Source organism: Electrophorus electricus, chromosome 23 (assembly GCF_013358815.1).
Source record: "Electrophorus electricus isolate fEleEle1 chromosome 23, fEleEle1.pri, whole genome shotgun sequence".
Taxonomy (NCBI): Eukaryota; Metazoa; Chordata; class Actinopteri; order Gymnotiformes; family Gymnotidae; genus Electrophorus; species Electrophorus electricus.
In genome coordinates this window covers 9184653-9199893 of record NC_049557.1, presented here as the reverse complement: position 1 = coordinate 9199893, position 15241 = coordinate 9184653, and the positions used below count along the sequence as shown (strand labels likewise).

The following is a 15241-nucleotide window of genomic DNA, read 5'->3' as shown; positions in this document are numbered from 1 at the left end:
GATAATATTAAACGGTCATATTATTTCAATGACCTGGGCTGAAGTATACTAGATAGTTGATAAGGCAAAAATAATTGTATCTAAAATGTATAGTTCTGTATCCTATTTACACACTTGATATACTTCCCAGTATAAGCTCACGACAGAAGAAATTGCAAGAGAAACGTTTTGTGCTTTTATTTTGAGACATACGGCTAGGTTCGTCGGAACTTCCTGTTAGCAACCAGGATCCGCTTTTCGGTTTCTAGGCAGGTTTTTGAAGCGCAAGGCTCGCTAACTAACTGGCTATCTACCTAGCTGTTTAGCTAATGACATTTTAGGCATAATTCAAGCGAAATCTATTGTAAAGATAGCCGACACAAAACAACCAACAGGCTTTTACATACACGAACCATTAGTTTGTTAAGCAGATAAGAGTCTTGGCCATCGAGCGTAATTGGTTTTGTTTAGGAAGCTAACAGGCTAGCAGAGAAGCTTGTGTGTGGGAAACAGAAACTTGTCAGATCTGCGGCAAAATGAGCGAACAACTAAAGTTTATAGTGGAACAGCTTAACCTTGAGCCTTTCAAGAAAAACTACAACCTAATCACTTTTGACTCACTGGAGCCAATGCAGCTTCTGCAGACGCTCAACGATGTTTTGGCCGAAATTGACTCCAAGGTAGGCTTGAGGTATTATTATTAACGCGCTGGTTAGTTTAGCAAGACTCTCAAATATATTGAGCTGCAGTGTAAAATAAACACCAAGCCAACTAATACATCTGCCTCTACGTTCCTGGGTGGTGCGAAATACATGCATTAATGAACACCGAATTGTCACTAGTATTTGGATAGAACGGTTTATTCGTCAAAAAAAAAAAAAGAAAATCCAAAATTACTTTACTTTTTCAAGGAACGTAATTTGAAATTGTAAAAGCAAATATCTTGGAAAGTATATATTGAATCAAGGACTGTTTCTCTCATTACATCAATCATACATCAACCATGATTTTCATATGTAAAAATATGCCTTCGTAATTTGCATTTCAGCTTTGACTTATGGAAACCTTCTCTTTAAGAAGGTCTTTCAGTAGACAAATGGCTAAAGGAATATGCCTCCTCAGTTCTCTGAGTGGCCTACAAAGATAAAGTAGCTTATGTTTTCTGTGCGCTCACATCTGTCTTTTCTGTCTCTCTTGTTTTTCAGCAAGCGATTGATATTCGAGAAGAAATGCCTGAGCAGACAGCCAAAAGAATGTTTACTTTGTTAGGAATGCTGAAATACAGACCTCCTGGTGGACTTTCAGATGCGTAAGTCCATGAATAAAGGGTCAGATAATACAGTAGGGGTTATCTTTAAGGCCAAATAACAATTATCTAGCCATTAAATGAAACTAAATTCCAAAATACTAACATGGCTGACCAGATCTTCAAGTTAGTAAGATGCAGTTAGTGTTATCCTGTTTATGTCTGCTAACATTGACGCACTTACTGACAGTTTTTTGAGTGAAGTATTTCTTTAGTGTGTCATGAGGTGTTGTGTTGTTATTAACCCTGGACAGCTAAAATAAAAAATGCATGGTGTGGAGCTGAGTTTTTCGGTAGCAGAGCCTGGTATGAGAATTTGGTGGGTGGTCCACTTCTCCTTGGCTTTCCAGGAGCAGTTTTCGGCAGGGCTTGGTGATGGGCAGTAAGCCAGTGATCCACCCCATCCTGCACTGGCTGCTTCAGAGGGCCCCGGAGCTGAAGAAGAGGGCCTATCTGGCTCGCTTCCTCGTCAAGCTCGACGTGCCCGGAGAGTTTCTGGCTGACGATGTCATCGCCGACACGAATCATCAGGTTTGACCTCAGCTTGGCTCTCAAAGTCAACCCAGTTAGACTGTTGTTGGTTTGTATTAAATTCTGAGATATAACGTATTATGATATGTTCTTCGTGCAGTATAATTTGTGTTTGGTCATCGTTCAAAAGCTGAAACCATTCCCAGTGTTGTGAGACAGTTAGTTTAGTAGTGGTGGTTGATTCTTTGGAAACTGTAGAGAGAAAAAAAATAAAATGAAAATTGTAGATAAAAAGGAAGCCACAAGAACTGTAACGTTACTTGGACTTATTGAAGACATGTCTTGTAAATGTGAAATTGTCTGATTTATACACAGAGAAACCACAAGTCTCAAATTTGTTGATTCAGGAAATTTGTTTAATTCAGCCGTGTGAGACGAGTGTAAAAAAGTGGGATTTTTGTTGTTGTGATTTTATACTGTAGTATGAGGAGTTGGTAGAAGGATTCAAGAATTACCACAAAGAGTGTGAACAGCTGAGAAACTCTGGGTTTTCTACGGCTGAGATTCGCCGGGTAAGATGTAGTCCAGGCTTTTGCATGCTCTGTTTGGGTAGCTTTGTCAGCTCTATTGCAGTGATCTCCTTGTCACTGCAGGATATTGCAGCAATGGAGGAGGAAAAAGACCAGCTGATGAAACGTGTGGAGCGTCTGAGGAAGCGGGTAAGGAGGCCGGCGGAGGAAGGCACCTTCGTCTTCCTCTTCATCGGTCTTTTTCCTTGTAGAATGTGCTGGCTTCACTAAAGAATGGAATTATGTTCTATGAATTTTAAATGAGAATTCGCAAATCCTTCAACTAGACCATAGATGTCCAAATCTGGACCTCAAATCCGGTCCTAGATTTTGTAGCCATTGGTAGTTAACTGAAGAAAATGTGTGCCGGCCACTTTATCGCAGTGTTGATCAGCGCTTGGCACACCTGAGGCTTGGGTGAAAGGAGGGTAGAATACCTGTAACCTGTAACATGTCAGAGGGCCGCTCTGAACGTCACATTCACGTTCATCACAGCATGTAACACATCTTTCGTCCACTAGGTGGAGTCTGTGTCCAGCCATCAGCGCATGCTGGAGCTTGTCAGGCTTCTTCGTGTGGAGAAGGAGAGAGAGGAGGCACTGGCTCATCAGAAACAAGAACAGAAGAATCAGGTACCACCAGCCCCCGACGCTTTGGCCCGAACGGCCCGGTCGGCCCAGTCAGCCGTGCTTAACTGGTGTGCCCTCGGAGTAAAATCTGGCTCTGTTCTCCCGTGCCGCAGCTTTTCCAGGCCGAGCAGAAGCTGCAGAGGTGCCAGCTCCAGCTGAAAGACCTGCGCCAGGCCGCAGCAGACGCCAAGCCTGAGAGTGAGTCAGCCCCGAGACGTGAGCAGGTAGTCAGGGTATAGCTGGAGCGCCCCCTGGAAGCCGAGATATTTTTAAACATCTTGAGGACACGTAGGTTCCCAGCGATGCCATATATTGTAAGCGCGTAAGCGAGCGAGGACTGACCATGTAAACCCCTTGTTCAGATTTAGACCCTCAGTTGTAAGCAACGGAGAACACAGCGTATCGCCCTTACCCACCAACGCTTCTGCGGTGCTTTTTCTACTGTTCTCGGTGGCCGCGTTTTTTGGGGGGTTTTTTTTGCGGAAATGAATGGCGTGGCGTGTCCATGACCGTGACGCTGCTCTGTTGCTGCAGGTCTGGTGAAAAGGCTGAAGGAGGAGATCAAGTTCAATTCCTACATGGTGTCGGACAAGCTGCCCAAAGAGCTGGCGCGTCTGCGCCGCCGGGTGCACCACCTACAGAAGGTGGCGTCCGAGCCGGCCATGGGCCACGCCGAGCTGGCCGAGCTGGAGGAAAAGGTGGGTGCCGGCCCCCGCCGCCACGGCCCCCTCGTCTGGGGCTCCGCACACGGCTTAGCGCTAAACTCTGACTCAGAGTGCAGTTTGCATCGCGGCACATACTGTGTACGCCCACGTGCCCTTAAGAAGGCTGTGCAAGAACAGTGTTACACAGCCATAGTCATTTTAGTCTCGTAAGGGGTGATTGTGCACAAATAAATATATGAGCGTTAAAGCCTTCTAATGACAGTGTATCTATATCATTATATCACTGATTCGCCTGTGAAGTGGCGTGCATATGACTGTACTGGTTTTTGCCTCATGTCAGAGGGACCTCACCTGAAAGCCCATATTCTCTGTCCTCCCGTGGAGCAGATTAACGAGCTCAGTCAGGCGAACCAGGGGTTGGAGAAGAAGTTGCCCAGGAGCGAGCCCGTGGTCGATAATCTCACCCTGTACAGACAGCAGGTGAGCGCTCTCACGCATGGCAGTGCTGGATGTGTGGTTTTACGTGCTGGATGCGTGGTTCCCCCAGCTCGTGTTTGCTCGATACCGAGTTCAGGGAAAGATGGCAGGTTTAATTAAGAGTTTGTTTCACTCGTGATGACTGAGTAGTGAACTGCAGAGATGTGAGCTGTACGATTCTCTCTGTTAGGAAAGGTGATGAGGTTTCCTGTATACATGTAGACGCAGCTTTGAACCTGAGAGAATGATTCATGCCTCTGATTTGCGAAGGCGAAGATCCGTGGTTGATTCATGTTCCATGGCCAGATGTGTATCGTCATTGCATAATGTTAATTCCATGTTTTGATATAATAAGAAGCTGTGTTCTGATTTGTAATAAAATGCTGTATGTGCAGCTACGCAAGGGGAATTGGTCCTATGTAGAGATTAAGTGTACTTACAGACTCACTTTTGGCATTGTCGTTTGGTCAAACAGTAGACTTAATGCAGGCTTGTTTATATGGCCACAAGCACCCTTTGGCTTCCACGGACCTGCACGTTGGCATCTCTGCGGAGGAGCTCCGGTGCTGGCGCCCTTGGTGCAGAGGTGCTAACGCCCGTGGTGTGTCTTAGGCCGCCGTCATAGCGCGTAAGAAGGAGGCAAAGGCAGAGGCACTGCAGGAGGCCCGCGAGGAGCTGGCGGCTGTGACGAAGGAGGTGAGCGCTAAGAGCAGCCAAGCACGCAGCCACGGAGGCCTCGAGATCGTCCGCGCAGACGAGGTAAAACTCAGCACAGATCCACGCACTGATCCTGTGTGTGTGCATGGGAGTAGGAACAAAAACATGTTATTGCATTGGCAAATGCTCAATTACAGGAATACAGGAATTGCCAACTAGGGCTTTAATCCACGTTTAATCCCACTAAAATAATCCCTGAACCCTGTAGACTGTGGCTCATCTCCTCTTTGACGTTGGTCTGTCAGGGTGCGCTGTGGTGGTAATGTCTCTTTCTGTCTCGCTCTCCTCTCTGACGTTGGCAGGCTAGCAGGGCGGAGAGATAGCGAGACCCCCGGGCTAAAATAGTCCCCGTGCTGTTCCACCAGCTTCCTGAGACTCCCGTCTGCCCCTTCTGATAACACGCACTTCTGCCCTTGGCTCGTCCAGCTGGGTGCAGCCGTGGTATCCCAGATAACTGGAACAAAAAGGGGGGATGGAGGGGGAGAGAACGAGAGTGTGATGGACAGAAACATACACTAGTTAGGGCTAAATAAAAGAGACATTTGAATAAGAGCAGAGACAAACAGAAAGTATGACCCTGTGTGTTTGTGCGTGCGCTCATGTGCTTTGAGTGTGTGTTACGTGTGTGTGTGTGTGTGTGTGTGTTTAATCCCACTCTGCTGGTACAAGGTGTGCCCCTGTATGGCCATGCACTGATTTAAATGTAGAGGGAGAAGCACAAGGGCTGTAGAAGATGCTGGGATGAAATCACTATTTAATGGAGGCGATGCGTGTAAATGCAGCTTCTCACCAGCAGCTGGGCCTCCTCCTGCAAGGGTGTGAAGAGCGAGTGTGTGGCTGCGTCTGCTCTGTGGCCAGAGCAGCTGGCCCGTGTTTCTCCTCACTCACTGGTTAGGGTTTGGAAAGATAAAGGACTCCACTTTTTTTTTTTTTTAACAAGGGTGACATTTCAATTAACCCTATGACACAGTTTCAGTTTAACCAAAAAAAGAAAGACCCAGCATATGTCTTTGTTCATAACAGTTCTATCTTTAACTCTGAACTGTTAATCTTCACATGAGAAACCTAAAGACAACTTAATTCCTTTCTCACTGCTTGAAATTGTATTGTAAGATGGTTTACAAATCCCTTTAGGCTAGTGACGGAGCACACATCTATCACCGTTCATAATGGCATGCTGTAGATACCACCACCACCAGTGGAGCGTCTGACACACGACAGCCATGCCCTGCTGCCTAATGCCTCCTTTACGTGTAACTCCAGAAAACCCTAACTCTTCCCTAGACACCACTCCCCAACCCTCCTTCACGGGGACGATTACCGCTTCTTGTGATGATTAAATCAGCCCTTGTCATCTGATGGCCGTTTGTAAGGGGCAGAAACGAGGGACCGTCACCCAGCTCTGCTGCGCGTCTAATCCTCCCAACAACCTTGTCTGCCCTTGATGGCCCGAAATACACAAAGCATAAACTCTGCCACACAAGCCCCTCGTGCCCCGAGCGACATGCAGCACATCGTGTGACTTCAGAGGCCGTTGCCTACGCTTATAGTCCTTGGCGTCACGGACAGTAGGGTGGTCCGATCGGTGGCCTTACGCGGAAGCTGCCAGATGAACGGTGTTTTTTTTTTTTTTGTGTGTGTGTCCTTGGCTGCGTTCCTGCGGGCTCAGGTTGCTTTTGGTGTGGGCTGAGGAGACGCCCCTGAGGCACCTCGCTATCCTGCCAGACTCTCCCAGCAAGCCCCCCTCCCCCCGTCTGATTTCTCCCAGAGCCAAGGTCCGGGTGTCCCCACAGGCCACTCCCTCCTGTCACCATGACGTTTGTGATTTATTAGTCTTCTTTAGTCTCTCATCCCAGTAAGCTGGTTTGCTCTGTTCCGGTGGCCCTCACCTAGGGCCTGTGTGGGTTTTTGTTCCTCTTGTGTCCCCTGTCTCCGTTTTGTCTCCGTTTTGTCTCCCTCACTCTTGTCGTAGCACACCGCTCTACAGGCTGAACGTTTTCCAACTCTAAAATCACCAACAATCATGCTTGTGGTTCTTGATTTCCTCCTGAATGTTACATTTCTGCTCTCTGCTCCATTGGCAGTTCAAACGCTACGTGGCCAAAATGCGTGGCAAGAACATCGCGTTCAAGAAGAAGCGTCAGGAGATGGCTGAGCTGAAGGCCGAGTTCGGGGTCCTGCAGAGGACGGAGGAGCTCCTGCGCCAGCGCCTCGCCAAAGGGCAGCTGCAGCTGGTAGCCGCTCTGAGCACCCTCCCTTACCACTCACCTTGTTCTGTATGCTTTCCCATAAATCCCAGCTCTGTTTCCCTATTGTACACCCACACGTCTGCCAACCCATTACAAACTCTTTTCCCTGGTTCTCCCACTTAAAGCTACTGTGATTTTTTATTCCGCTCTTTTCGGAATGCCGTGACCCTCTAGTCCCACCCCTTAGTCCCATGCGCACGGCGACCGACACGATCCCCCCCGGACGGCCGGACGGCGCGACGTCCCCGAGCCTGTCCTGTTCGCCCATACCTGCCCATTCAGACTTCCCCGCGTTACAAGCGAACCCACAGCACCTTCCTGGAAATGACTTCACACCTCCGGACCCTCCCAGCTGCACATTTGCTGATAGCAGGTTTGACGCAGGAGGCCTGAGCTGAGGCTATTTGTGCGCACGGCATCTGCTCCATGGCTGCATGCGCGTCTGCTTGTTTGCATGGGATGGGTTGGACTGTGGGATGGGTTACGCGAGCCAGGGCCTTCCCCACCCCCTCTTGGCAGCTGTTCCCTGATCCGAACCCCCCCCCCAACACAGATGTTTGGGGGGGGCTCTTCATTTACCCCCCACGCTTACTGACTGCTGGCAGCTCATCCATCGATCTGCATCTGGTACTTTGTTAAAGGTTGGTGGGTCTGTGTGTTGTAGAATAAGTGACACTGTAAAAGAATACCTCTCCCAGTCAGAGTTTCCAGAGCTTTTCCTACACGGCACTTCTGTGGTGCGTCATGTTGGCGCTGCATGTGTGAAACCTCCTCTCTGCGCCCAGAGAACAGAGTGCTTTGTACTCTGATGCAGAGGTGAGCGCAGACTGAGTGTGTGAACACGGCCCTTGAGAGAATGCTTAATGTGTCAGCAGCCATGACGGTCTGCGCCTCGAGGCTTCCCGCGCTGCTGTCCTTTACCAGTGGCACTGCCTTTCTCACATATTTCACATTTCCCACATATTTCAAATCCCTCTTCCTCCTTTCGCACCGATACTGTAGCGTAACTGCACAGGTGATCTGATTGGGAGGGAAATGATTGGCTCTTCTGTTTGGCAGCAAACCCTGGAGGCTCAGAGAGGGATCTCGGGCTTCAGCGAGACCCAGGAGGAGCTAGAGAGAGTGTCGGCCATCAAGAGCGAGCTGGACGAGCTGAAGGGACAGACGCTGGACGACATGTCCGTGATGGTGAGCAGATGTTGAAGGGAGGGGGGGCGCGCAAGTGCCCTTCGTAATGAAGTCGTCGTGCAGAGCCACGAGACCTGCGAGCGCACTGGCACTCCGTTCGCTCGCGGGTTGCTACAGCAACCAAAAAGCAAGCAGGCCACTCCAGTGCGTCAACGTGGTCCGCTCCGGATCTGCGCAGCTCCGAGCTACGCATGTGAACAAAGCACAGCCTAATCCCACACGCACAACTAACACCTCCCGTAGGAAGTGCATCCACCGTGCAGGGCACACAAACTTTCACCCCAACACACATGTGCGTCACACGCTTTCTCAGGTGCACACAGCGGAAGAACCTGTTTGTGCGATGTCACCACCAAGCTCATGAAACTGCGCCAGCTTTTGGCCATCGGGCCCACGCCCAACATATTCCACATTCTTGCCAGTGTAGACTGGGTGTGTGTGCGTCAGATGATACCAGGCGTTATAGGTACAAAGAAGTCACCTGTTAGTTACGAGCGGACTCCGCACGTGTGCGGCCGGCTCCGGTCTCCTGTCTGCAGAGCCTCATCGGGGCTGTGCTGTTCTTATGCCTCCCTCAGCGCCGCGATGAAGAAGTGTTTAGAGCGATCGTGCGGCGCTGGTGAGGGCTTATGTTTCTAGCAGGAGGTCGCATGCTTCCAACGTGTCTACCTGTGTGTCTGGTGCAGGTGAAGAAGCTCAACGTGGCCGTGGAGGAGAAGAAAGCAGCTCTGTCCCCGCTGATTAAGGAGTTGAGGCCTCTCAGGCAGCAGTGTCAGGTGGGTGACCGCCTGGCAGTTTCACGCTCCGAGAGCAGCGTGGAGCTGTCTCCACTACTGTGCGCCCAGAGCCGTCGGCATTCCCAAACGTGTTCTCTGTCTTTGTAAAATAGGAACTTTCACAAGAGTATGAGGTGAAAAAAGCTCTGTATGACACCTGTGCTGCTGGTCTGGAAAGTAACAGATCCAAGCTGGAACAGGTACAGTAGTTAGAATGAGCTCACACACAAATGCAAACACAAATAGCCAGGGTTGGAAGATATTTCATGGCCTTAGTGTGCAGTATAGGGTGTTTGGTCTGCTCTAGGAGGTGAGAGTCCTGCGAGAAGAGACGGTCCAGGAGGAGAGCCGCTACCACTATGTCAGCTGCATGCGAGCGGTAAGGCTGGTGTGGGGACCTGCCTGTCCCGCTCTGCTGTCCCGCACTGTGCTCACCACCTCCCTCTGCTCCCCACCCCACCGCACCCCACCCCAGATCGTGGAGATTCAGATGCAGCGCGTGGCGGATGAGATGAAGGTCTACGTGTCCCCCGATCCGCAGGCACGCAAGAAGTCCATCAGGTGGGGCTCACAGCTACCTCGGCCAATCGAGCGTGATGCGTGTTTGCATGTCGTATGTAAATACAGACAAAGCTTCTCTCCTGTCTGTGCTTCTCGTGAGCAGGATGCCCTATGTTTGCCTTCTGTTTCCTCAAGAGTGAAGGTGCAGGGCAGGTGTCCGTTTCTCATTTTAACGGCCCCTTCTGTGGTCTTCTCCTGTGTCCTGGCATGTCCCGACTATACTAAAAAGTAAAGCCAAGGCTTTTCAAATGGAAAAATAGATCCCCCAATAAACTGTTATGATTCACATATGAACTATCCACATATGAATATAGATTTTCTGTCAGCGTGTGGTGCCAAGCTAAAATCACTCAGATTTTGTTCTATTAAGTTCTTAAACCAGATTCAGAATGCAGTCCAGGGCACAGCAAAAGCTGACGCCACTTATGTCGGTTTAAAAAGTCTGTTATCCAGTCCACAACTCACACACCACTACCCAGTTCCATATCCTACGTGCCCACATCCTTCAGAACAATAATTCTCCATTCACAACCCAGACGTACAACTCCATCCTCACCGTCCAGTCTTTAACCTTCGTGTGTCCTTGACTGCAGTGTGTCGTGTAGTGTACAACTGTAGCGTAGTGTTTTAAGGCCCTTCTGTTTTCAGGGAGCAGTACCTGAAGAACATAGCTGAGCAGGAGTCTCTGGGCAAGGTAAGGACGTGGGCTGGCTAGGTGGTGGCCCTGGCCCAACGCTGTCCCGTGTCTGCCTGGGTCAGGTAACTAACCGGTAGGTGTCAGCAGGTGCGTGGCCTTTGCTATAATTCTCCAAGGCCTTTGGAGCACCCTGTACTGTCCTGCTCCACGGCAGCACACGCTGTGATGTACTGCGTTATCCCTATAGCAGCTTCACTGGGGAGCACTGGCTAACATGATGGAGATGAATGTGCTAGCCCTTTTACTGCTGCCCATTAAGAATTATTACCTTTGCCACACCTGCTTTTAAACAGTTTAACAAAACACACAAATGAGGTAGAAACTTGTAGCGTGGTAGTGTAGCAGTGAGCTGTTAACACTGTTATAGGCTCGTCGTGTTTAATAAGCGGTACGTCGCGCCGTGTGCTGATGGCAGCCTGCGCTTCGCGGTGCATTCCCACAGAAGCTGCGCGAGCAGCAGAAGCAGGTGCGTGAGAGCCACGCGCCCAACATGAAGCAGGTGCGCATGTGGAAGGACCTGGAGCAGCTGCTCCAGTGCAAGAAGCAGTGCTACCTGCGAGCCCAGAGCCAAGCCTCCGTGGGCCAGGTGATCCAGGACAGTGGAGAGGACCGCTTGGTTCTCTGACCCAGCCGTGGGACGCTCCAGCTTTGCCTAGCCTAAACAACAACTGTTTATTAGGGAAACTACTATTTGTATGTATGTGCAGTTTTTAGATGCTACTGTGTTTCATAGAGCAAATGTTTGTTCAGTGTGTGTAGAGAAATATAATCCTGATAGAGTGAAATTTCCACCATTACCAAAATGCTACTTAGCCTATATTTCTGTACTCCTCAATATTCCTTCCAGTCTTTTAAAAACGGAGTAATTTTTTGTCCTTTTTTGGATGTGTGCGAGAGAGATGAGTGGTGGTCCCCTCTGAATTTGAGGGAGTGGGAACACGTTCTCACGGATAAGAGGTTGAAAAATGATGCTAATCGGTAACTTCAAACAAGTCCCCAGTTTGACATGTCTTTAAGAACACAGCTTTGGTCCGTGTGTCTGAAGATAACGGCGAACAAAGTGTTACACGCACCAGCACCTGGTTATTTTTGGAAGCAGCAGTCATGACCTTGGGCAGAAGAGCTGTCCAATTTAGGAATCCGGCGGGGCCCCCTCTTGTTTCCGTTACTGAGGGGCAGAGGTAATCAACAGAGCCATGTCTACAACTCCTCCCCTACCTGTGAGCGCACACCAGCGTTTCTCTCTCATGATGCTTGTTTGAGGTTCTTGGAACTGCTAATGAAATAAAACTGGTCCATTTCTCTGCACGATATGTCTGAGTGGTTTTGTGAAGGTTAACATGCCAGCACGGTTCCATCTCTTGGATTACGCTGTCTACTCCCCGCGGGAAATATTTTAAAATTCCGTTTGTGTTTCCCCCCCCAATGATAACAATAGCTTACTGTTTCCTAGACAAAAAAAATCTCAGCCAAACTGCTACACAGCCTGACCTACTGCTGGAATACACTTGGGTGTGTTGGGATGGACCATAGGTACCAGGGAATTCAGACACATGGTTATCAAAGGGCTAGGAACCTAATTATGAGTGGTGAAGTGTATTGGTATAAACCTTCTGCATTGACCGTGCTCTTGAGTAAGTGGTCAAGTATCTTAACCTCTGAAATTAATATGTCTATCTCTGAAGGTAAAATCATGCTAAAAAGGGAAATTTCTTCATTTTACCTGTAACCGTCATTTAAATAATTCATTTCACATTTAACCAAATGTCCAAATGTGAATGATCAAAATTCCCACTTACTCTCATCATTTCAGATGGTAGTTTTGGAAGCACTCAGGAACAGTCCATGTTTCTGTCTGGACTTTTGTCAGCACTATTTACATTCATTAGACCAGCTTTTCTTCCCCACTGTTGTGGGTCTTGCAAATGTAAGTTTTCCACGCCTTCGTGCCTATTCTTTGTCTTTAGTATGTAGACTGATCAGTCTAGATTCTAAGGACAAGGAATTAACAGTGTCTTGCCAGCTCTGATGCAAAACCTTTGCCCCATGCGTGCGGTTTCCTGCTCTTTTCACACACTTGCATCGCTCTTACAGTGGGCCAGCCTGTGGTGCAGAGATCCCTGGACTGCCCCACGACATCTGTGTGTGTGCAGAAGCTCTTGATGTGCGTTTCCAGTCCTGTGTAGTTGTATGACCGTGAGAAAGCAGATACATGCTTTCTTTTTTCATTATTTTTGAGGTCAGCGGCATTTATGCACCAAGTTTCTTCTAGTTTCCCCTGACGTTTTCCTAGAGAGATCACCACTATCTGAAAAATCTGAGAAAGGCTTTGTGGATAAAATTTGTTTGCGGACAGGCATACGTTACCCTCCTTTATGTAAGAAAAGCCACTATATTTAAAAGTGAGGATGTGAAAATCTGTGACTTCCATTTTTTCAACCTGACACTTTACTGAAAGTCGTTTCGGCGTGTGTGTGGGGAACACTCCTGTGAACTGACGTATTTACACTGAGACGGGGTAGGGTGTAAATGGGACCGACTGAATTTATCATTACTTCACTGATTAACAACAGATCAACTCTGCGTATTCCAGAGCATGTGTTGGAATGTGGCTCTCTTTAATGTGGTCTGTGCTCAGATCACGTCCTTCATAACGTTGCTTCATGGACGCAGGCTGTTGGGCTGCTCTCTATTCTAAGTCAAAGAACATGGGGTTGGACGCCCACCATCCAATGAGTGGCCTCCACATGCGGCATCGGCAAAGGGGGCAGTAGAGAGACACCTGCGATAAAACCGGGAGTAATCGCCGCTTGAATTTGCCACTGAACCGGGGGACGACGGCGGACAGACCGACCATCACGCTTCCAGGCAGGCGCAGGCTTGGACCGAGTAGATGTGATGTGCTGAGCGAGGACGCGTGTGCGATCCGGGCGCCCACCTCTCTGGGGATAAGAAGACGCGACGAGGGTGAACGGCCCTTTCCCCCGCATGTGCCAAGGACCGATCGCTGGAAGGCGCAGTCTCCGTCCTAGCAGCGCAAGTTTGTGGCCGAGGGACGCTGTGTGTGTGTATGCGAGGACACGGCGCTTGCTGAGGCGCGCGATACGTTGTGACTCTTTTGTTTTTGCACGGGGAAGGATATTGTTCAGACCCCGGTCCGCGGCCCTAAAGCATGGAGAACGCTCACACGAAGAGTGTAGACGAAGTTTACGGCTATTTCGGCGTCAGCGAGAGCACGGGGCTGGCTGCAGAGCAGGTGAAAAGGCAGCGAGAGAAATGGGGTCCAAATGGTACGTGAGGCGCTCTGCGCGTTTTGAACCGGTTTCGCACATGTCCGCGCGACGAGTCCCCTTGTCTGACATCTGCACAACTGCACGGATTGTAAAAAAAACAAAAAACAAAAACAAAACACAGCTGACGTCATCGCCCACCTCGCGATCTTTGTCGGTAATTGATGAGCCGGCCAGCAGGCACGAGCCGGCGCGGCAGCCCGCGCGAGCACAAGGATGCTGGGCTCCTTCGCCTTGCCTTTGGGTTTAACTTTACAGCCAAACTACGGATCTTTTGTTAAATTAACTTTCATCCGGGGGCGACAGTGATGTATTCCCTCAAGAGATGTCCAGTCTGAGTGAGATTTCAGCTGCTGTCCCTGGTCTGATAGTGCTAAAATGTTCCTGTCCCACACTTAATTTTTATTTCGGACTGCCTTGTCTCATTGTCCATGAGGTTGACTTTAAAACGAAACACTTTCTCGGGTGTTTCAGGTCGTGGTATATAGTGGAATATTTTAGGATAACGTAAGCTTGAGGCTTGATTTCCCTTAGGTGTTAATATTGGGCATTAGTGAGGATATGTGAGCTGACATTAGGACTGAAGAATGGCTCTTTTTCTGCTCCAGGAACATTGTCCAGCTCTACGTTTTGTTCCAGTTTGTAGATTTGATAAAGCTTTTGCCTAAAATAAGCCCGTCTGCTCTTGAGAAAGTGTCATTAGTAACACCTGACAAGCAGAACCTTTCTCTGGTGCAGCTCTCCATGGAGAATGGCTGACCTACTGTAAAGAGTATTTAGGTGGTGTTAGGTGGCCTTTGCATGTTAGTGTCAAAAATGGTGCTTCCTGACTTTGGTCCTTACTTGTCACCAACAGCTTTGAAGTATATTTCAGTATTTTTTAATGTGACTGATTTTCTCTTATTTTTCTTGTCTCTTTACCATCAATTGATTTGTGTGCAGAGTTACCAGCTGAAGAAGGTAATTATCTTCCTTTAATGTCGTGTGCTTGTTTTTGATGGACTTGGTCGCTGGTGTGTTGTTGCAACGGTGGCTGACCTCGAGGTCTTATCCTCAGGGAAGTCTTTGTGGGAGCTGGTCGTGGAGCAGTTTGAGGATTTACTTGTGCGGATTCTTCTGCTGGCAGCTTGTATATCATTCGTAAGTAAAACTAACATTTTCAGAGTGGTTAAATGAGACAGACGCCACAGTGCATCAGCCATGCTCGTCTTCAACTGGTTGAATCTTCATTCTCCCTAAAATTTAAAGTCCTTTTTTTATTTTTACTTTTGACTTTAGTATTATTTTTAAAATGTTTGCTAATTGTGTGTTCCTGTGTGTGCGTTTGCTATAGCAGGTGTGTGTGTGTGTGTGTGTGCGCGCGCATTTACTGTAGCTGGCATGTGTGTGTGTGTCTACTGCTGCTCCTAACTGCAAGTGGCTTGTTAGTATCTTGTGTCTTTTACTGGTTACTCACAGTTCAGGATGTTAAACAGCTGAGAAAGCTGTGCTGCTTAGGAATGGTGACAACAGCAGGCGTTGGGATCGAGTGTCTCGTCACCATCCGCCAAACAAGATGTCTGAGCCGTGTGCTGCTTTTTAGGGCGGATGTGGGAATGACCCCCTGCATCAGCCATACTTGGGTTCTCAGTTCAAAGTGCGCAAAGGCTGTGTAACATCTGTTACAT

The 15241-nt window shown here is 48.7% G+C and overlaps 2 protein-coding genes and 1 long non-coding RNA gene across 4 annotated transcripts in view; 2 read left to right on the top strand and 1 right to left on the bottom strand.

Moving 5' to 3' along the window:
* Window positions 1-237: 237 nt before the first annotated feature.
* Window positions 238-11592, top strand: ift81 (intraflagellar transport 81 homolog). Of its 2 annotated transcripts, none has more exons than XR_003410619.2 (18): window positions 238-659; window positions 1185-1288; window positions 1636-1816; window positions 2239-2328; window positions 2410-2475; window positions 2847-2957; window positions 3068-3152; window positions 3489-3652; window positions 4007-4099; window positions 4709-4855; window positions 6898-7047; window positions 8122-8250; window positions 8937-9026; window positions 9140-9226; window positions 9334-9405; window positions 9502-9587; window positions 10236-10357; window positions 10727-10772. XR_003410619.2 is itself a non-coding variant. In XM_027009968.2 (18 exons), exons 1-18 carry the CDS (start codon window positions 516-518, stop codon window positions 10907-10909), a joined length of 2028 nt encoding a protein of 675 aa, XP_026865769.2. In that variant the 5' UTR covers window positions 238-515; the 3' UTR covers window positions 10910-11592. The 2 variants fall into 2 exon arrangements, 1 of the variants encoding a protein (XP_026865769.2); XM_027009968.2 differs by having other exon boundaries at window positions 10236-10281; window positions 10727-11592.
* LOC118240691 lies at window positions 4862-6284 on the bottom strand. The gene is made up of 3 exons (XR_004775565.1): window positions 6135-6284; window positions 5604-5700; window positions 4862-5267 (listed from the first exon to the last, which is right to left on the bottom strand). It is a non-coding gene; the product is annotated as an uncharacterized LOC118240691 (long non-coding RNA).
* A 1498-nt stretch (window positions 11593-13090) lies between the features above and the next one.
* Window positions 13091-15241, top strand: part of atp2a2a (ATPase sarcoplasmic/endoplasmic reticulum Ca2+ transporting 2a) — a 25611-nt gene continuing 23460 nt past the window's right edge. Inside the window, exons 1-3 of the mRNA XM_027009967.2 lie at window positions 13091-13574; window positions 14517-14534; window positions 14632-14714. Of these exons, the coding sequence (XP_026865768.2) occupies window positions 13457-13574; window positions 14517-14534; window positions 14632-14714 (219 nt within the window). The 5' untranslated portion in view covers window positions 13091-13456. The remainder of the gene's footprint in view (window positions 13575-14516; window positions 14535-14631; window positions 14715-15241) is intronic.